This window comes from Erinaceus europaeus, chromosome 9, assembly GCF_950295315.1.
Source record: "Erinaceus europaeus chromosome 9, mEriEur2.1, whole genome shotgun sequence".
Classification (NCBI taxonomy): domain Eukaryota; kingdom Metazoa; phylum Chordata; class Mammalia; order Eulipotyphla; family Erinaceidae; genus Erinaceus; species Erinaceus europaeus.
The window spans coordinates 38,785,749-38,807,158 of record NC_080170.1 but is presented as its reverse complement, the minus strand read 5'-3'; the positions used below and the strand labels follow the sequence as shown (position 1 = coordinate 38,807,158).

At 49.4% G+C, this 21,410-nt stretch overlaps 1 protein-coding gene across 1 annotated transcript; it reads left to right on the top strand.

Annotated features, from left to right (window-relative positions):
- The first annotated feature begins 2,144 nt into the window (after positions 1 to 2,144).
- NHLH1 (nescient helix-loop-helix 1) lies at positions 2,145 to 8,948 on the top strand. Its single transcript, XM_060196953.1, has 2 exons — positions 2,145 to 2,370; positions 6,802 to 8,948. Exon 2 carries the CDS (start codon positions 6,973 to 6,975, stop codon positions 7,372 to 7,374), a length of 402 nt encoding a protein of 133 aa, XP_060052936.1. The 5' UTR covers positions 2,145 to 2,370; positions 6,802 to 6,972; the 3' UTR covers positions 7,375 to 8,948.
- The last annotated feature ends 12,462 nt before the right edge of the window (positions 8,949 to 21,410 follow it).

The window sequence follows — 21,410 nt, the reverse complement described above, 5'->3', positions numbered from 1 at the left end:
AAAGGAAAAAAATTTTTTTTTAATTCTGCATCTGTGTTGAGTTCAGATTCAGAATCCTGGGGAGACTAGGGTTCTGGTCCCTAAACTTCCACTCAGCTCACCTTGGCCCCACCCTGGGCCTATCCAGTGAGGTGTCCACACAGTCCGAACACAGCTGAGCAGCCTAAAAGGGCAGAGGGGACAGACCAGACTCACCTCCCCCTGTATCTGTCTCGGCTTCCTGCTATGTGGGGGCTCCAGTGTCAAGCCCAACTTCATCTGGGTTTATGGATGGCACCTCCCCTTTGTCCCTGGTCTCTTGGGGGCAAGGGGCTGCTTTCTCCCTCCTTATGTTACATGGCCCCTCTCCCCTAGAACCCCTGAGTCAGATCTGTCATCCCCAGAGATCCAAGTCTCCCCATGCATCTCCCCATATCTTGCTAAGTCTCCCCCAAAGCCTGGACAGTGGCATGGCAATGCTCCCCCTTCTCTGTGTCTCCCCTACATCCTCATCTGCCTGGGAGCCTAGGAACACACTTCTCTGTCTTCCCTTGTCTGCTCCACCAACTCTTGCCCCTCCTCCTGTGCCCCCCCCCCCAATCCCGAAGCATCATCCCAGGCCACTTCCTGGGGCCTCCCCTCCTCCTACCTCTGCTCTCTCCTCTCCCCTGGGCGCTTCCCCAGAGTCCCTCTGGTTTCCCAACTTCTTGGAGGGGTGGAGGACAGAAGGATGGGGGAGCAGGATTGTTGTTGCTGGGGGCTCATTAGGTGGAGATTGGTTTTTAATCAGCACCATGGCAATGATGATGCAAGAGCGGAGAAGCCACCTGATCCCCTGCCCCCCCACCCCCTCCCCCTCCAGCTCAGCCCATCTGCTGGCGCCGGGGCACCTGTCTGGGCCTGCCCAGGTGGGAGCTGGCATCCTCCCTCACCTGGGGGTGGGGAGAGGGGGGTACTCGGGGGAAATGTAGAATGCCCCCTGGGGAATACCTCATATTGGAGAATGCCCAGAGGAGGTTGGCCAGGTGACAGGGAAATGGCAAAGACCCCCAACAGCCTGAGAGCAGCTCTGCCCTTAAATAAAGTCACATGATTCCCATGCAATTGAAAAAGCGACCACAAGTCACCCCACTTTATAGAAAGGGACAGTTGGGGTGATGTCACTTGTCCAAGGTCACTCTGCCACAGGGTTTCTGCACTGGATCTATCACTCCTCGGGACACTCCAGCCCTGGGTCCTTTCAGATTGAGAGGGCTAGGTTCAACCAATATATTCAACAGCTGGAAGGGGACAGAACCTAAGCTCCTGCCTCTCCCCTTCCCCAGCTCCCGGCTCCCACCTCCCACACGCAGACAGGCACACACAGACACATGAAGGCCACTGAGCTAGGATTATCTGTCTGTGTGTGACTTTGGATTTACTTTTCTTCTGCTCTTTTGATGACCCCCACACATATTCCAGATAATGGCCTGGGCTGCCCTGTCCTTCCCCTGGACATGTCCACCTCTCTAGGAACCCCACCTCACAGGAGCTCCCAATCCCTGTGGTTAGATGAACTGACCAGCCTACAATAACTCCTGTGAGTTCTGAGTCAGGAATGGGAATTGAATGCTCCAGCCTTGGGGGGGGGGGGTGTGGAGGTGAGGGGCAGGATCCTAATGAGGGTGCTCAGAGCAAGGGCATGAACAGCATTATGCCAGGAGCTGAGTGAGGGCAGGACTCTGGGACGCTATTTCCTCTGTCCATTTGCTCTTTCCTAGAATTCTCTGGGAGAACCTTTTCCCTGAGAAGGAGCTGTCAAGTGCTGCTGGGGGGCCTCGGGCACTTCAGCCTGGTTGACTGGGGGCTCCAGAGTGGGAGACCAGGGTCTGCCCTGGCTCTTGCTCCAGCCCCGCCCCTCCCCGCTCTCCATTTCTGGCTTATGAAATATGCATGGGGAACAGATGTCCCGCTCCCCGACTCCCCACCACCCCCCCAGGGCCAGCCCCTGCCCCCCTTCCGCTCCCTGGGGGGGTTCCCAGAGCCCTCTGCCAATGGCTGCCTGGTCTGGATGTTTAATATTGATGAGAGGGGGGCTGGGCCAGCCAATGGGGCTCTGGGGGTGTGTGTGGGTCCCCTTATATACCCGGAACATCCACGGGCAGGGCCAGGCCCTCAGGTGTGAGCGCCCCTGTACCTGGCGAAGCCCACCCCTCCAGCTGGACTCCGTCCCCACTATGTGCTTCCCGTCCCTGTTCTCACAAACCAGTGTCGCCATGCCCTGCCGCCCCAGCCAACCTCAGGGACCCAGCCAGTAACTTTGCAGACGGATGAGCTCTGCGCAACGGGAGGAGACGGGGCTGTCCTAGCCCCTGCCCTGTCAGCTTGGACCTCCTCGCAGGGTCCTTCTAGGTAAAGAGGGGCTGGGAGCTATTGGGAGGGCTGGGCATGTCTCCACACACTTTAACCACCCCTCCTTCCTGCCCACCCCCTTCTCTCTCCTCCATCTCTACATCACCTCTTGTTCTCTCCTCTTACATTACTTGTCTAGACTCATTTGGGGTGGGGTGGGCGAGCCTGGAACTTTGAGCCAGAAGTGCATTCAAGGTGGGGACCTGATTGAAGAAAAGCTATAGGACAGGAGGCGTAGACCAGGCGTCGGTGCAGGGTACAGAGGAGCTGGGAGGCAAGTAGAAGCCCCGAGAGGAAAAGAGGGCACAGAGTGGGCAGGGGTGGGGGTGTGGGGGGTGAGGGTGGGGAGGGACGAACCTCCCCAGGGAACTCCTGAAGCAGGGGGCAGGGGGTGCGGTGGGGTGGGGGGAAGCTGGACAGGAGATACATGGGATGCTCTGACTTAGGGTCTTTCACACATCTGCTCCCTCTCCCATTCCTTCAAACGCTGGATCTGGGGTGTGTGTTCATTTCAGGGCTAACCACCAGGGTTCTGTGTTGATGGGTGTGTGTTCAATGCTGTCAGCAGCTAATGACCTTGCACCCCACCCCACCCCCAGCTCAGAAATGGCTTGAGCTGTGCATTGGGAGTGGGAAGGCAAGGGTGAGGGTTGGGGTGGAGAAGGCAGGAAGGTAACATGGTGACAGCACTGTTTCTAGCCAAGTGTGGCCCAGAGCACTCTCAGTTCCCATCTGGCATCCCCATCCTCAGAGCAAAGCCCCTTATAGCCTTGACCAAACCCCCTTTCCTGTGCTTCTTCGGGCCTGGGGGCACTTTAGATAAGTCAGAATGGCCCCAAGAAGGCATCCACAAACTTCTCTGTGGGAAGGTGCTGTAGAGAGCTGACCATGAACGCTACCTCTCCCCACTGCCTTTCCCACCTCTTCCTTCCCCAGTTCTTCCCAGTTTCCTTTCCCTGATTATTCTTGCAGTCTGCAGAGGGCTTGGAGGGGTGGCTTGGGAGGCAGATTCAGAGGAAGGATTGGTCTCCTCTCCAGTGGATAGGCTGGTGGGTTTGGTGTCTGCAGGGGTCCTGGGGGGTGGATTGGGGGCTTGGAAGGATTGTGTTGGGGCAGCTGTGCCAAGCTCCATATGTGCTAGTGCACCCACAATGAGCAATCTGTTTGTGCCCCCACCCCCACACACACATACACACTCCTACCCTTCCACTCCTAGTCACAGGAACAACCCTAGAGGGCAGGCTGGCAGGGCGGGGCTGGGAGGCGCTAGAGCACAACCAGCCTCTGGGGAGCTTTGGCTCCAGTTTAGCTCACTCCCCCTTTTTAATTATTAATATATATGTATATATGTATATATGTATATAGTGATTGTGATAGCATAACATGAAAGTTTCCAATTTTAGTGATTTACTTATTTAATTTATTATATTTTAATTTCTTTTTCTTTTTTAAAAATTTTATTTATTTATTTATTCCATTTTGTTTCCCTTATTTTATTGTTGTAGTTATTATTATTGTCATCGTTGTTGGATAGGACAGAGAAATGGAGAGAGGAGAAGACAGAGAGGGGGAGAGAAAGATAGACACCTACACGTGCAGACCTGCTTCACCACTTGTGAAGCAACTCCCCTGCAGGTGAGGAACCGGGATCTGGAGCCGAGATTCTTACCCGATCCTTGCGCTTTGCGCCACTGTGCTACTGCCTGACTCCCTACTTATTTAATTTTTTAAGGGATGTATTTTAAAATATATATTTATTTATTTATTATTTTATTTTGTTTTATTTTTTGAGAGAGATGCCGAAAGAGACACACACACACACAGAAACACCAGAGCACTGCTCAGCTCTGGGTTATGGTGGTGCAGGGGACTGAACCTGGGACTTGGGAGCCTCAGGCATGAGAGTCTGTTTGCATAACCATTATGCTATCTCCCCCACTCGATTTTTTTTTTTTTATTGATGAGAGACAGAATCAGAGCAGCACTGGCATGTAGGGTGACAAGGATTGAACTCAGAACCTCAAGCTTCCATGCCTGATACTCTAATCATACTGCACCACCTTTTGGGTTATTATTTATTTATCAATGATAGAAGGAGGAGAGAGAAAAAAGAGACAGAGAACTAGAGCATGATTCTGGCATGTGATCCATAGGTGTTGAGGATCAAACTCTGGACCTCGTAACTGCCTGAGAGTTCAACCCTTTATCTGCTGTACCACTTCCTGGGCTGCTAAAAATCACCATTTTAAGTGTTCAGTCACATAAAAACGATTTGCAGTGCTGTGAAAGAGATCTCCATATCTTTTCCACCTTGAAAATCTGCAGGACTATAGTGCCCAATAGGAAACAAAACAAAACTTTCTCCTTTTTCTCCTCTTCAGACCCTAGAGACCATCAGGCTGTCTTTCTCTCCTTCTCTCTCCTCTCTCTCTCTCTCCCTCTCTGTCTCTCTCTCTCTCTGTCTCCAGGGTTATTGAGGGGCTGGATGTTTTTCTCTTAAGTTGAGCCTATACGAGAGTAATTTCAATATCTTCCTATGACTGGCTTTTATTACACAGTGTAATGTTCTCATTCTCAAGGCTCATCCATGTATCAGGTGGCAAAATTGCCTTTCTTTTAAAGGCAGGGCAATCTTGTTTTGAATGTCTGCCATATTTTCCTTCTCCATTCATTGTCCGTAGACATTTGGGTTGCTTCCATATCTTGAAGCTTTGAATGATACTGGAGTGAGTGGGGTTACAGGTATCTCTGTGAGATCTTGATTTCAGTCTCTGGAATAAAGAATCAAGACAGATGTAATAATTAAAAGAAAAAAAAAGAATTAGAAGTGTGTTAACTAGATTACATGAAGTTCTTATCTTACTTTTTTTTTTTTTAAGAAAACCCAACCCAATTCTCCCATAGAAACCACACCAGACTATATTCCCACCAACAGTAGTAAAGATTTGTTTGTTTTCTTTCTTTCTTTCTTTTTAAATTTTTTTCTATTTATTTATTTATTTATCTCCCCTTGCATTTCCCTTTTTTATTGTTGTTGTAGTTATTATTGTTGTTATTGATGTTGTTGTTGTTAGGACAGAGAGAAATGGAGAGAGGAGGAGAAGACAGAGAGGGGAGAGAAAGATAGACACCTGAAGACCTGCTTCACCACCTATGAAGTGACTTCCCTGCAGGTGGGGAGCTGGGGGCTGGAACTGGGATCCTTAAGGTGGTCCTTGTGCTTTGCGCCACGTGTGCTTAACCGACTGCGCTACCGCCCAACTCCCAAGCCCATTTTCTGAGTTTATTTCCTTCCTCTTTTTTTTTCTTTTTCTTTCATTCTTTTTTCCTCTCCTCTCCTCTGGCTTGTATTGGTGTAGAGGACTGAACCTGGGAACTTCTGGTGCCTCAAACATGAAAGTCTTTTGTATAACTATTATGCTATCCCTCCCCATAGATGAGTTGTAGGAGTTCCCCTAAAACTCTTCTTTACTCCACTGTATGTATTATTAATGTTATGCCATCTCTGTATTTTACTAATTAATTAATTAACTAATTAATATTTACCAGTGCCTTGCTCTGCTCTGGCTTGTTGTGATGCTGTAGATTGAACCTGGGACCTTTGGTGCTTTGGCCATGAAAGGCCCTTTGCATAACCATTGTGCTGCTTCCTCAGCCTCTATTCCTGAATTTAAAAAAAAGTATCACTCATGGTCTGGAAGGTGGCACAGTGGATAATGCATTGGATTCTCAACCATCAGGTCCTGAGTTCAACCCCTGACAGCACATGTACTAGAGTGATGTCTGGTTCTTTCTTTCTCTCCTCCAATCTTTCTCATGAATGAATAATTTTTTTAAAAAACTTCATTGATTAGACAGAAATGAAGAGGGGAGAGAGACAGAGAGACACCTGCAGACCTGCTTCACCACTTGTGAAGCTTTCTCCCTGCAGATGGGGTAAATAAATTCTTTGAAAATAATAATAATAAGGCATCACTCTGCCCCCTGCCATTCTGGGGATCAAACTTGGGACCTCAAGCTTGAAGAGTTCAATTCTTTATCCACTGCATCAGCTTCCTGGGCTGCCTCATCTCTGTATTTTTGCTCTCATTGCCAGATCTTTTGTTGCCATTTCCAAGTGATTCTTTTATGTCCTCTGTCACCACACTCTCTTGTCTCCTAGACACTGCTGCAGGTTCTGTGTCCTACATTTAAATCTTTCATTTTGTTGCTGGGATGTTGTGTACCCACCCCTATGACCTCCTTGCTGTTGCTCACCCCTTTGTGTCATTGTCTCGATGAGGGGAGGGAATCTTCCTCTTGCCATCTTCCCTCTTTCTCTATTTGCCACTGCCAGCCCCTCTCAGATCTTCAATTCCCAGCTCTGGTTTGCCCTCCTCTCCTCCCCCCACCCCACCCTCTGCCCCTCTCACTATCTTTTCTCTCTTCCAGGCTCCCACAGGAACCTGGGCCATGGGCCCCTGAAACTGCTCTGAAGCCTTCAGATCGGTGGCAGACCCCACCACCTTAGACCCTTCCTGCCCCTCCCACTTCCAGCATCTGGGCTCCAGGAGGGAGGGGTGGGGAAGGGGCCCCAGCCTGACAGCTCAAGGGGCCACCATCATGATGCTCAATTCTGACACCATGGATCTGGAACTGCCCCCCACCCACTCGGAGACAGAGTCTAGCTTCAGCGACTGCGGGGGCACTGTAGGCCCCGATGGGGCAGGGTCTGGGGGGCAGGGTGGGGGCCCTACAAGGGGCCTGGAGTCTGGAGAGCCAGGCCGCAGAGACCTGGCCCATCTGAGCCGGGAGGAGCGTCGGCGGCGGCGCAGGGCCACAGCCAAGTATCGCACAGCGCACGCTACCCGCGAGCGCATCCGTGTGGAGGCCTTCAACCTGGCTTTTGCTGAGCTGAGAAAGTTGCTGCCCACGCTGCCCCCTGACAAGAAGCTCTCCAAGATTGAGATCCTGCGCCTGGCCATCTGCTACATCTCCTACCTGAACCATGTGCTGGACGTCTGAGTGCCTGGCAGGGCCCTTCCACCCCAGCACCTGGAAGAGTCTCTCCCTTTTCGTGCTCTCAGCTCTGAATGGAGCTTGGAGGTGGGGAGGGAGATCTGGCCCTAAAAGGGGTCTCCTTCCTGCACCCACATCCTCCATGGAACCTGAGGTTGGACCATGGCATGTCCCAGGTGCAGGTCTCAAGCTCCTCAACAGGGTGGGCAGAGACCCCTCTGATCAGAACTGGTTGCTGGGGGTGGGGGGCATACACACTTCTTGCTGGGTTTGCTGAGCTGGCCACATGAGCTTTCCCCACCCAACCCTTACTCCCATAGGCTACTTCCTTTTCCTACCTTGCATCCAAACGTTCAGACCCCCAACCCCCAAGCCCCATTTTTACCCCCTCTGCCTGTTCCAGCTGCTGCCAGGGCACCCCATGGCAGAGGGTTTGTCAGAACAGGAGGGGAGGCTCCTGCTGGGGTGAGCCTCTTGCTGGCTATCTCAGTGTAGAAGGGAGGCTTTGGGGAGCAGGGGCTAGTGGGGCAGTTCCTGTGTGTGTGATGGTGCTGGTGGAGACCTAACGGGGAATTAGGGAAGCCTTTCCTGTTTGCATCTCATTTGGAGGTTGAGCACATACACCTCAGAGTTATGTCTCCACACCCCACCCCTATGGCCACTGACCCTTCTCTGCCTGCTTCTACCCCTACACCCCATTGTAGTCTCCTCTGTGTACAGTTAAAGAAAGAGCAAGCCAGATCCTGGGGTGGAGGTGATGGCCCCAAGCCAGTTTTGGAGGGATCACAAGTAGGCCTGGGCAGTGGGGGTCATGGCTCACCTTTGCTTCTAGACTCTGCCCCCCATAATGTACACACCCAATTATTATCTTTTGGATGCAGGAGTGCCCTATTCTCATTCCTTAGGGAGTGGTGCTCAGTCCTTGAGCACCATTTACTTTCTTCTTCCTTGAACTGTCTTTAGCAAGGGAGGAGCCCCCCCCACACACCCTGTCTTGGGACACTCTGGACCAACCTCCCCCCCCACACACACCAGATTACTGAGCTCTCCCTGGCACTCTGGCCCTACCATGTCAGTGCCCAAGACCTGTATGGAAGAAACAGGCCATTGCAAGTCTCTCTCCCAACTCCTGGCTCTACAAGGATATTATTTATTTACTTATTTATTAGCTATTTATTTGCTTATTTATTTATAAATGTGATTATTTATTGTCGAGTTGTGCACTTTGGGGTTGAGGGAGGCTCCCGGCAGCTTCAGCTGAGGTTCTCTTGCTTCCTTCCTGGCTACTTCTCTCCTTTTCTTGCTCCTCCTGCAACTCTAAGTCTATGGGGAATTGCCCTCTGTTCCCCACACCAGATCCTCTCTGCTGAGCTTTCTGTCTGGACACCCTAAGCCTGACGATGATGGACCCCCTCCAACCAGGGGCACCCATGTCCTTGCTCATCGTCGTGCTACCCAAATAACCCTCCCCCATGGTCTTCATTTTTATCTGAACACCTTAACAATGAACCAAGGGGTCTGTATCCTGTGTGCAAGACACTTTATACCCTGATCCTGTGGATTTTTGATTTCATACAAGAGAAATTAAAGTGACCTCATTCAGTCCCCAGGTATGGCAATGGTTCCTTCAAGTGGACTGCGAAGTGTATATGCATGAGTTGGGGTGTATTTCAAGGGGCTCAGTAGGTGGGGGAATGGAGAAGCAGTCACGGAGCCACAGGACATAGGTGAGAGGGCACACCAGAACCAGCCTGCCCCATCTGATCCTAGGGTATTCCTTACTTCAACTTGCCACTTCTAACCTCTGATGACCTGTTTCTGCTATGGCTATCTGGACCCAAGACTCCCCAAGTATCTGGAGAAGCTATTGCATGGGACACTACCTCCCCAATCTCCCCCCCCCCCCAAACTGGCTCAGAATACCTTTAAGCCTCTGCTTTGGGCCCATGCCTGATCCCTAACCTTGGTGTGCTGGGAGCAGAAGACAGAAAGCCTTGTCCTGACAGCAGAACAGAAGGGGTGCTGAAGAGACATCAAAAGAATCCCAGAGTATCCTGAAGTCCATGTATGAAAGAGAAAGCTTAAGTCAGGGGAGATGACACCTTCCCAACTTTGTCCAGATGGTTGGGAGAAGGGCTTAAGTCCAAACCCAGGTCCTGAGTTACCAATGTCTACCCTCCTGGGTTCCCTGGGCTGCCCTGGTCAGGAAAGTGACATTCTTAGGAACCCCATCTTTTAACACAAATGTTGATAAATTAGCATGTCTGAGTTTTATGGGCAAGAAGGCAGGAAGTGCATGTGTGATTTTTGTGTGTGTGTCCCCCATCCATCCATAGTGAGAAGTGCAAGGGCATAGCATCTACAAATACTGCTTCTTGCCAGTCATCCTTTGCAGTCCACTAGGCAGAACCAGGACTAGCAGGTGGAAGTTCTAGAAACAGACTTTTGCTCCAAGGATAGAGGTCAGCCTTTGGTGTCCAGGAGAGCACCAGAGCACAGGGGAGAAGGTTGGACAGAGAACTTTCTTGTCCCACAGAACACCTACTGGTATACTCAACGTTTTCCAGTCAAAGTTCTCCACCAGGTCCAAGGGCCCACGAAAGAAGAGACACTGAGTTATCCCTCAGGCCTGAAGGTGCTATTTCCTTTCTGATGACATGCTCACAGCAAGAGGGGCTTGGATCAGACTGACAGAGGTTCCACATGGGAGCTAACCTCCTGTCCCCTCTGAGTGAGAGAGGACTGGTCTGATACAGGAGAACCTTTAAAACCACAGGAAAAGGGTTGGGGTGGGGAGAGCCCCAGGTGTTGGCACCAACCTACCCATTGTTTGAAAGGTAGAGAGTGGTGGTAACCTAGGATTGGGAGGTCTGGGGAGAGTGGCTCACAGGGATACCTCATCCTCCACCCCTGACTTTGGGCCCTGTCATTGCCTCCCTCTTATCATTTTGCCCCAGAAGACAGAAGGGGCTGCCTGGTCTCCCCCCAGAGTCTCCAGGGTCCGAGAAGTGAGGGCAGCTGCTGTGTGCTGCCAGTTGCAAATTTCTCCAGATAATCAATTGGCCTCAGCTCCCCAGGACGAAGGAGGAGGAGGGAGAGGAGAGGAGAGGAGAAGAGGAAAAGGAGGAGGGTGAGAGAAGAGGGGGGTGGTAAGGAGAGGGGACTGTCAAGGAGATGGATGTCCTTCCCCAGCTGGGAACTGACAGAGGGAAGGCTGTCCATTTAAACCCAACACATGTCCAGTGGGATGAGGGATTGTTTGGGGGCACCAGGTAAGTGGGTTTCTGGCACCTCACCCCCTTTTTCTTCCAGTCCTTGTCCTTGGGCCCCTTCCAGCAGCTAAGACCCTTGACTATGCCTCCAGCCCCTTGTGCTGGGTGCTGAGTCCTGTCTGTTGTAACTGTCGCCCTCTTTTCCCTTTCTCAGTACCTTACTCAGAAACAGCATTTCTTGGGGGGGGGGTGAGAATGAGAGAGGGGCTCTCATTCACTCCTCCCTGCTCCCCCCACATACAAAAACAGGCGTACACATGCACACACACACACACACACACACACACAGGAGCCTGTTGGGCATATGGTCCTTTGTGCCCACACAATGGGGGTCCCGTCTGTGCCCTTCTCCAGTCTGGGCACAAAGTGGGGTGGGGCTCCTTCTTTTATCTCATTGGCCCCCTCAGCCGTCCCCTGCAGCTCATCTCACTCGATAAGCCTTCTCCTCCATCTGGAAAGCTCTTTAACCCCCTTTCCATCTCTCTGCCCCTTGCTTTTTTCTTTCTTTTCTGAGCCCCTGAAACCTAAGGGGGAGGGGGAGACAGAAGCAGGAGAAAGAAGCAGGGTCATAGCCTGCCAATGTCAGTTCAGAGGAGCAGAGAGAGGTGGGGTGAGGGGGTCATCAGCTGCTGCAGCAACCACTATGTGACAGAGAGGAGACACTCCATGTGGAAGCCTCACCTTGCATCCTAGCTGTAGCATCTCTGCTCCTTGTGCCCTTGTGTCCTCTCCTGGGCTTCTTAGCTGTGAGACAGAAGGCCTGCTCATAGGTCAGAAGTATCAGATGGACAGCTGAATAACCTGTGCACTGTCCCTGTGTCATGTGGCATCCAGCACTGGCCCTGTCAACCAGTCAAGATGCCTGAACCCCCAACATGCCCTGAGTTCTAGTCCCTCACATGGACTCTATAGCAGGTGGAAGGAGTCAAGGGCCTTGGCCACTCAGAAACAAGAGAGAACAGGGCTGGGGAAAAAGAGTCTGTGGGGGAAATTCTATGATTATCTTCTCTGGAGAGTTAGGTACAGCCAGACTAGGAAGTCTATTCTGAGGGTGTTAAGAGGAGGGCTGTCCCCATCTGTCCTCATGATTCAGATCACTGCTGGATGGATGTCTCCCCCTGCTGGTCATAAGTACACATGCATCAAGTTTCCTTTGGAGAAGCCACAGGGAGATATGGGAATCAGGTGGAAGCAGTGGGGGCTAGAGGAAGGGGATTTACCCACCAGAGTTCTGTTCTTGCTGGAGGTCAAGATCAGTAGGGTCAATTGCTGGCTGGGGATAAGTAGAGTTTGGAATTAATTTTGGTTTTATTTACCTGTATTAATGTTACAATCTTCTTTCTGAAGTCGCTTCTTGGCTTCTTCTTTCACCATTAATTACCTTGCATTGTGTTAATTTAGTTTCCAGGTATTTGGAGACTTTCACGTAGAGTTCTGTTATGGCTACATAATGGAATACTACTGTGGTTAAAAAATATATTTTTCATTCCATTCAATTTTATCAAGACTTTGTCAGGGATGTGGCTCAGTGGTAGAGTGATGCTTCCTATGGATTTATTACCTGCCACCAAAAACAATGAGGAAGACTATTAAAATAAATATTTGTTTGTGCCAGAGAGTTAGTATAACATCTGTGCAAAAAACAGTTTCACGACTGAGGTTCTGAGGTACCAGGTTCAATCCCCAGCACCAGCATAAGCCCTGGCCAAGCAGTACTCTGGTTTAAATATATGTATATGTATGTGTATGTGTATATATATGTGTACGTGTATATGTATATGTGTAAAAGAGATAGATAGATAGATAGATAAATAGATAGAGAAAATGACCAGAACCTCACTCCAGCATATGTAGTGTGGGGATGGGGAGCTTGGCTTTTTTTTTTTTAAGGTTTTATTTATTCATGAAGATAGAAGGAGAGAGAAAGAACCAGATATCACTCTGGTACATGTGCTGCCGGGGATTGAACTCAGGACCTCATGCTTGAGAATCCAATGCTTTATCCACTGCGCCACCTCCCAGACCACGGAGCTTGGCATCTTACTCATACATGTTTACCTTCTCACTCATCTCCCTGGATGTTCAAGACTTCATTTTTTTTGTTTGTTTAGAAGATGATATTTACTATTCTTTTAAATTTACAATTGCCATCAACTTAACAGCTTGACTTCTATGAAAATTAAATATTTTTAGACCTATTGAGTGGGTGACTATGGGAAATACAGATAATTTACCACCCTGAATCAAAATTAAAATATCTTGGTCAATTATTCCAAAGATCCTCATAAAGCTTTGTGAAATTCTTCACTGGAAGTCATTACATCTGCAGTTGTTGAGGCAGATTTAGTTATATGGTTCAGCTTAAGGCAGAAACTTAGGTTTTATTTTATTAGTGTCTACATGCAACACTTAAAAAATTTTTATTTATAAAAAGGAAACACTGACGAAAAACAAAGGATAAGAGGGGTACAACTCCACACAATTCCCACCACCAGAACTCCATATCCTCCCTCCTCCCCTGATAGCTTTCCTATTCTCTATCCCTCTGGGAGCATGGACCCAGGGTCACTGTGGGATGCAGAAGGTGGAAGGTCTGGCTTCTGTAATTGCTTCCCCACTGAACATGGGCATTGATAGGTCGATCCATACTCCCAGCCTGTCTCTCTCTTTCCCTAGTGGGGCAGGGCTCCAAGACACGTTGTTGGGGTTGTCTTCCCAGGAAAGTCCTGCTGGCATCATGTTAGCATCTGGAACCTGGTGGCTGAAAAAAGAGTTAACATATAAAGCCAAACAAATTGTTGACCAATCATGAGCCTAAAGGCTGGAATAGTTCAGATGATGAGTTGGGAGAGACTCCATTTTGTAAATAATTAGTAGGCATATTTTAGTTATATTCCAAAGGGACTATGACTATACTAGGGTTTTTTTTTTTTTTTTTTTTTTTTTCTGAGCCTGACATCTGATATGCATGTGGATCCAAGTTATTGTCTGGGAAGATGATGCCATGCTGGAAAAAGGACCAGAAAGCTGAATCAGGGAAAAGAGTAGCTCTAAAATATGGGAAAGCTGAATAAATATTGTTGACTGTAAACCCCATCAATTTGATATCTGATCTGGGGCCCATATTCAGCTTAGGAGCCTATGTGATCTCTGCATCCATGTAGATCTGAGCTCACATTCTGTGGTCATGAGTAGGAACGTTCCAAGCTGCCTCAGTTTCAGGACCCATCTTCCTCAGGTGTAGCATAGAATATTTGTCCAGCCTCCCTTCAGAGGATAGAACATTCTTTGCTGTTGTTGATCCACATTGAGGGCAAGGTCACATGGGGGCCCACAAAGGAGTTTTTATTGTGTTGTTCCTGATAGAGATGACAATGGAGAGAGGGATCTATTCAAGGTCTAAGCCCATCATATCTATTTGGGATTCTCAGGATTCCCCGACTAGGGCCCTAGCTGATTGGGTGGCCTTATAATGACTTAAAGTATGCCAGTCTCTTGCCCTTATTCAGATTTTGCAGCCCTTACTTTGATAAGGTTAGCTTTGGAGTGACTGAGAGAGATATAATAGGAAGTAGGTAAGAAGGGTATCTAAGTCTTTTTTTTTTTTTTTTAATCTGTTGGATAGAGACAGTCAGAATTTGAGAGGGAAGAGGTGACAGAGAGGGAGAGAGACAGAGAGACACCTGCAGTACTGCTTCACCACTTGTGAAGCTTTCCCTCTGCAGGTGGGGACCAGAGGCTTGAACCTGGGTCCTTGCGCACTGTAACATGTGCGCTCAACCAGTTGTGCCACCACCTGGCCCCCGGTATCTAAGTCTTAAGTAGACACTATTTCATTAGAAACTTTATGATGTCTTTTTATATCTTTCTACTTGCTTGCTGCATATATTGACTCACTGAAAACTGTTGTGTACTTTTGCTTTCAGGTATATATTTTGCCCTAATTTATGGATATATGTGAACATATGCCCTATCTCATGGGACCTGGTCTATATTTAGATTTTGGGACTTTGTTAGGAAGTGAACCACCTGAAATGAAATTAGAGAATCCTATGAAAGGAAAGGTCTTACCTGAGTAATGGGGCTGAAGGTTTGACATTCCATGCCTGACGTCTCAGGACATAGTCTGAAGTGAAGCATGCTGAGGTGGTACTCATTGCACTGATTAGGTTGGGATCAGCAGAGGTGATATCATTTGGTATGAAGTGAGAGAAGCATGCTGGAAAGTGAGCCCCACCCTAGAGGTTCCAGGACTGGGGGAAATATAGGCTCTATAGAGGAAGCAGGTGGTTCCTGCTGTTGTAGGGTTTAAGAAGGCAATAGATAGTTATTGCTGTAGTCAAATTATCTGGCAATTGGGTTAACTTTGAAAATCCTTTTTTTAGGATTTTCTGTATCATACACAACATCACCATAACTTATGTCTTTTGAGATTATTTGTATATAGCTGTGTCTTATAAAGTAATGCCACTGGTTGCTTCTGTTTTCCCTGTTCTAAGGTTTTTTTTTTATTAAAATTTTTTTTTAATATTTTATTTTTATTTATTTATTCCCTTTTGCTGCCCTTGTTGTTTTATTGTTGTAGTTATTATTGTTGTTGTCGTCGTTGTTGGATAGGACAGAGAGAAATGGAGAGAGGAGGGGAAGACAGAGAGGGGGAGAGAAAGATAGACACCTGTAGACCTGCTTCACCGCCTGTGAAGCGACTCCCCTGCAGGTGGGGAGCCGGGGTTCGAACCGGGATCCTTATGCCCGTCCTTGTGCTTTGCGCCACCTGCGCTTAACCCGCTGCGCTACAGCCCGACTCCCATAAAATATTTTTTAAAAAGAAAAAAAATCATGATTAAAAAAAGTATTCATTTTAATGAGAGAGAGAAATACCAAAGTATCACATCAGCATTCGTGCTGCCGAGGACTGAACCTGAGACTTCATGCTTAAAAGTCCAATGCTGGGGGTCGGGTGGTAGCGCAGCAGGTTAAGCACAAAGACCAGCTTAAGGATCCTGGTTTGAGCCACCCGAAGGGAAATCGATTCACAAGGGACCAGGGGCTTGAACCTGGGACCTTGTGCATTGTAACATTGTAACTTGTGCTCAACAAGTGTGCCACCTCCCAGCCCCCAGTCATTAGTTCTCTGTTCCCTGCTGAAAATGAATATGAGATTAATGCATTTCTTTGGGAGAGCCCGTAGCTCTCATCAAACTCTCACAAACGCTAGAAGAAAATCAAAGTCTCAAAGAAAGCAATACAGTGGGTTGGGGGTAGATAGCATAATGGTTATGCAAACAGACTCTCATGCCTGAGGCTCCAAAGTCCCAGGTTCAATCTCCCACACCACCATCAGCCAGAGCTGAGCAGTGTTCTGGTAAAAAAAAAAAAAAAAAAAAAAAAAAGCAATACAGTGAACACAAAACCATAAAAAAACATAAAGCAAACAGCCACCATCCTATACCTTGATTTTCAAGGGAACAATTACCCCAAGGAACAGACTACTGGGCAAGTTGGGAGCCCTAGGTGCTATTCCAGTGCTGCTTCTAAGTAGCTCATTGATTTGGCTGGTGAGTTACTTGCCTTATACTTGCTTCTTTGTGTGGAAAACAGAGAAAGATACAGCCTGGGATGTGGTGCAGTGGCAAGACCACTGGACTCTCAAGTGTAAGGTCCTGAGTTTGATACCTGGCATCTCCCCCTCCCACTCTCTCATTAATAAATAAATCTTAAAAAAAAAAAAAACAGAAAAATGTCTTTCTCTAGACATGATCATTTTACTCTTGAAGCAGAATCCTTAAACATCAGATATTGTGCAGCTAATCATTCCTAGTCTCTTTTCTGTCCTGTTTTGTTAGATGAAATCTCCCTCTCTCTTTCTCTTTCTCTATCTCTCTTTTTCCCTCTCCCCCTTCCTGTCATTCTCTGGGTGAAGTTCTGTGTGTCAAAGGCTAGATACAGTGCATCCCTCCCACCCAGGAAGTCCAATGGCCAGCTGGGCAGACAGATGCAGTGTGGAGGAAAGTGTTTGATTTTGTTTCGTCTGCCAGGGATGGTGAGTGGAGCAGGGAATAGACACAAGAGGGATGGGATAAGGAGGGAGGTGGGAAAGGACATCTGGAGGGATAATCCCAAACATCACTGGGTGGGAGGAGGGGAGTTTTCTGCCAAGAAAGGAAGAAGAAGGAGGAGGAGGAGGAGGAGGAGAAGAAGAAGAAGAAAGTTTTCTCCAGTGGCTTTCACAGTAGAATCACTGAGCTAACCAGAAAAAAAAAAAAAAAAAGCAAACAAACAAACCAAAAAACAAATAAACTTCTCTGGGTCACACACCCCAGAATTTGCTGACTTAATTAGTCTGGGATGGGTCCTGGGCAGCTTTCAAAACTTCCCAGGTGATTAGAATCTGCAGCCCAGGTTGAGAACTTGGAGTTTAATTGAAGGTGACTTTTTAGATTGGTGATAATGGAACTGGACTCAGGGAAATGACACTGGATAAATGCTGGAGGCAAGGGAGTTGAAGGTGAAGGTGGAGAGAGATGAAGAATCAGAGAAACTGGGAAAGAATCAGGAAGGGAAGGGGTTGATGCTCACCTAATGACTTTATACTCCAGGAGGCTCCTTCTTGTTCTGAGAGATCAAAGTTTGTGTGCAGAGACCTCTAACATCCCTAGAGTCAAAGTTCTTTACCAGTTCACCATTTAGGTCTAGCTTATGCTGATGCTAGGGATTGAACCTGGGGCCTCAGAGCCTCAGAGCCTCAGGCATGAAAGTCTTTGATAAAAACCACTCAGCTATCTCCCTGACTCAAAGCCAGAGTTCTTAACCAGCTGGAGAGTGTTTGTTGTTGTTTTGTTTCCTTTTTTAAAAATTAATTATTTATTCCCTTTTGTTGCTTTTGTTGTTTTATTATTGTAGTTGTTATTGATGTCATTGTTGGATAGGACAGAGAGAAATGGAGAGAGAAGGGGAAGACAGAAAGGGGGAGAGAAAGACAGATACCTGTAGACCTGCTTCACTGCTTGTGAAGTGACTCCTCTGCAGGTGGGGAACTGGGGGCTCGAACCGGGATCCTTACGCCAGTCCTTGCGCTTTGCACCACCTGTGCTTAACCCACTGAGCTACCACCCTCTACAGTCTAGCCTGGTCTCGAAATACCTTCCTAAGCAGAGGTCAGCCTTGTTAGGACATCAGCTGAGTGTATGGTGGGGAAGAGTTCTGATTCTCCAAGGAAGACATCCCTGTCTTCATTTTACCAATCCAGATGCACAAAGATGGTGGTCTGGCCTGGAGTGTGGGTCCTGGGGTCCCCTGTTCCCAGGAGGTGATTGGAATGACTAATCAACCAGAAATGCTTGGATGGTCAGCTTGATTGGGGGCTTGGGGGTGTACATAAGAGTCCCCTTTCTCAGCAACAGTGCAGAAAAAGTTCCTCCCTTTATTTATTTATTTATTTAAAAGCTTACTTTGATAAGAGAAACCAGAGCACCATATAGCTCTGGCATGTGTGGTGCTAAGGATAGAACTACAGGCCTCATGCAAGCAAGTTCTGTGCTCTCTGCTGAGCTACCTCCTTGCCCCTAGAAAACAAAACAAAACTCTCTGCTTGTTATTATTATCATTGTCATTTCAGCTATAGCATGGCTCAGTTCTAGCTTATGGTGGTATGGGGTCTTGAATCTGGGACTTTGGAGCCTCAAGAAAAAAAGTCTTTTTGCATAACCATTGTGCTGTCTCCTCAGTCCCCAAATCCTTCTGTTGACCAGAGCAATACCTGACTTGAACCACAGAAATGTTCCTACTTTGGGTATTAGCAGGATTCACCCAGAAGGAGGTAATGGTCCTGATGGGACCGGCTCTTGGTGTGTCCAGGGCACCATCCTGAGCAGACCTGACTCCTGAGAAGACCCCAGTTAACAAACTCCCTGCTGCCTGCTGCCTGGCCCCTGAGCTAGGGTAGAGCTGAAGGGGTTTTACCAAGGTCCTGGCTTTGGTGGTACTCTCCACCCTTAAGCAAGTTTCCTGAGAGCACTTGGGGGTGGGGGGCAGGTGAGGGTGGCCAGGGAGGTGACAGAGAGACGTTCCACTAGAAACTCGCTGTGTCCAGTGACTGTGCGACTGTGCAGCTGTGTAGAGCAGGTGTCTTCATTTGCCAGCTACATCAGATAGAACAGGAATTGAGAAACTAGCAAACTAGCCCAGGGGCCAGGGAGTGGCACATGCTTGATAACCCCCATTCAAGTTCCTGGTCTCTACCTGCCAGGGGTGGTGGTGGGGAAGCTTCATGTGTGGTGGAGCAGTGCTAGTGATACAGGGGTCTCTCTTCTCTTCTCTTCTCTTCTCTTCTCTTCTCTTCTCTTCTCTTCTCTTCTCTTCCTTCTCCTCTCCTCTCCTCTCCTCTCCTCTCCCCTCCCTTCCCCTCTTCTCCTCTTCTCTTCTCTTCTCTTCCTTTTCTCCTCTCCTCTTCTCTCCTCTCCTCTCCTCTCCCCTCCCTTCCCCTCTTCTCTTCTCCTCTTCTCTTCTCTTCCTTTTCTCCTCTCCTCTCCTCTCCCCTCCCTTCCCCTCTTCTCTTCTCCTCTTCTCTTCTCTTCCCTTCCCTTCTCTCTCTCTCTCTCTCTCTCTCTCTCTCCATTTTCTATCAAAAGAAAATGAAAACAAACAGATCTGGGGGGGGCAGTGGAGTCTTCATGTAGCGCTGAGCTGCAGGGATAATAACACTGATGGAAAAAAAGAAAAGGGGAAACCAGCCCACATTTCAAAGCCAGAAGCTATCCTCTGAAGCTCATTGTCACCCCATCTTTCTGGAGTCTGACACCTCCCCCTTTCGTCCCAGCTTGGCCCTTTGGGAAAATTCTGGTTGGAGGTCACCCCAGGAGACTTAGGTACGTGGGCTCCCAGGAGGTTCCCTTTGCTCACTGAGGATGAAGGAGCCTGAGTAGCTCTGCACTAGTCAGATCTGATGTCAGGTCTGGTTCCCCAAAACCTCTGTCTCCCCGACAGAGCCACCGAAAAGTCCACTCTCGCCCTTGGAGACAAGGAGATTCCATATCCTCTGCTAATCCTGAAACCTCCGATGGAGCTTTATGTGGGGGCAGAACTAGTGAAGGCTCTAAATCCTGGCGTCAGAAGCTGTGTCCCCTCTTTGGATCACTGGAGGCCTATGACACAAGCTCACAGCAAACCTGCCGTGTGGTCAATGGGCAGCCCAGAGCCACCACATAAATGACAACGGCAAATTCAGTGTCTCTCGCTGGGGTAGGGGTTGGGGTCCCGGTAGGGGGTGAAAGGACGCAGAGGGTCAGGGACATGGGGGAGAGGCAAGGGTTTAGGTCAAGGAGGTGGAAATGTTTCTGAAGCTTCACCACCATCTAGTGATGTATGTCATCTAGTGATGTATGTCTCCTCTGGCACTCTGGGGTGGACAGTGCCAGCCCAGGGGACGAGGCTAGGTCTCTGTGGAAAGCCCTCATCAGGGAGGAGCAAACTCCCCAAACAAGCAGGAACAGAGGCAGGGTGGGGTGGGCGGTGCCAGAATGGGAGTTGGAGGAAGTTGGGGGTGGGGGGGGGTGTTGCTGCCCGCGAGAGGGGAGGGGAGTAGGGGCTGTGGCACAGTTGGAACACAACTCCCGGGGTAGGCATTGATGGAAGCTTGGGTGGAGCCACTCTCTGGGGGGCTCAACCCTCATCCCAAGTCAGGAACCCTAGCTGACTTCCGGGCCTGCTGCAAGGCAAACGCCCTAATTACGAGGGTATTTTTTGCCATAGCCTGCAATCTCTGAGTACTGGCTTCAAATCTGAGGGATCCGAATCCCTCACCCCAGGCTGGAGTTAGGCGTCCGACAGGCCCGGGCTGTCTTCCTCTGGACCGTTCTGTAGAGAAGGGCCCCTCTCCCGCCAGACTGTTTCCGTCTCTCCCCCTCTCCCGTCTGTTTCCCCAAGGGCTGGGCTCCCTTTGTAATTAATCCGACGCCCAAACCAGGGGGGAGGAAAACGTGCTAATGAGGGCGCCCCAGGCGGATGGTAGAGCACCGAGTAATTAAATTATTTGGGAGGGGGGCGTGGGGTGATGGTGTCAGGGAAATCCCCGTAAGCAGGGGGAGGGGAGCCCCCCCCACTAATCACAATCACGGTTCACTCCCTCCTTTTAGGCCTGGGGGAGTTGGGGGGACTTCTTCCTTGTCCTGTCTGCTTTCCGTAGGATTTCGGGTGACCGAGGCTATGTCCTGAAGACCAGACCTCAAGCTCCTCTCACAGAGGGGTCAAGGAAAGCAGTCCCCTCCATAACCAACGTGACCAAGGCGGGAATGGGGCGTCCCAGAGTCGCAGGGGTCGCAGCTTGCAGATTTTCAGGACTTGAAGTGGGTGGTGGAGTGGGATATGTGTGTGCAGAATGTGAGAGATGGGTTATGCTGGGGGCAGGGGTGTGACAGTCTGAGGGTGGGCATCTAGAGGGAGACCTATTCTCAAGACCTGGGAGGAGGGGGGTCAGAGGCTGGGGAACCACAGGAGATACTAGTGGGTGTCTGGACTGTGCGGGTGTGGAAGCAGGGGGTGGTCAGGAGGATGTTAGAGGTTTGGGGGGCGCGGGCATGCGGGGAGAAAGACAGCAGCGGAGTACTGGCTGGGGGGACCGATCTTCCAGGGGGGAGGCAGGGGGGTGCGGGCCTCTGGGGGCTTGCGGGGGGCGGCTCTGGGAAGAGCAGCTCAGACAATGGCCGCGGCGGGGGCGTGGCTGCGGGAACAGCCGGGGGGCGGTGCCCCGGAGGCCCGCCCCGCCCCCCGCGC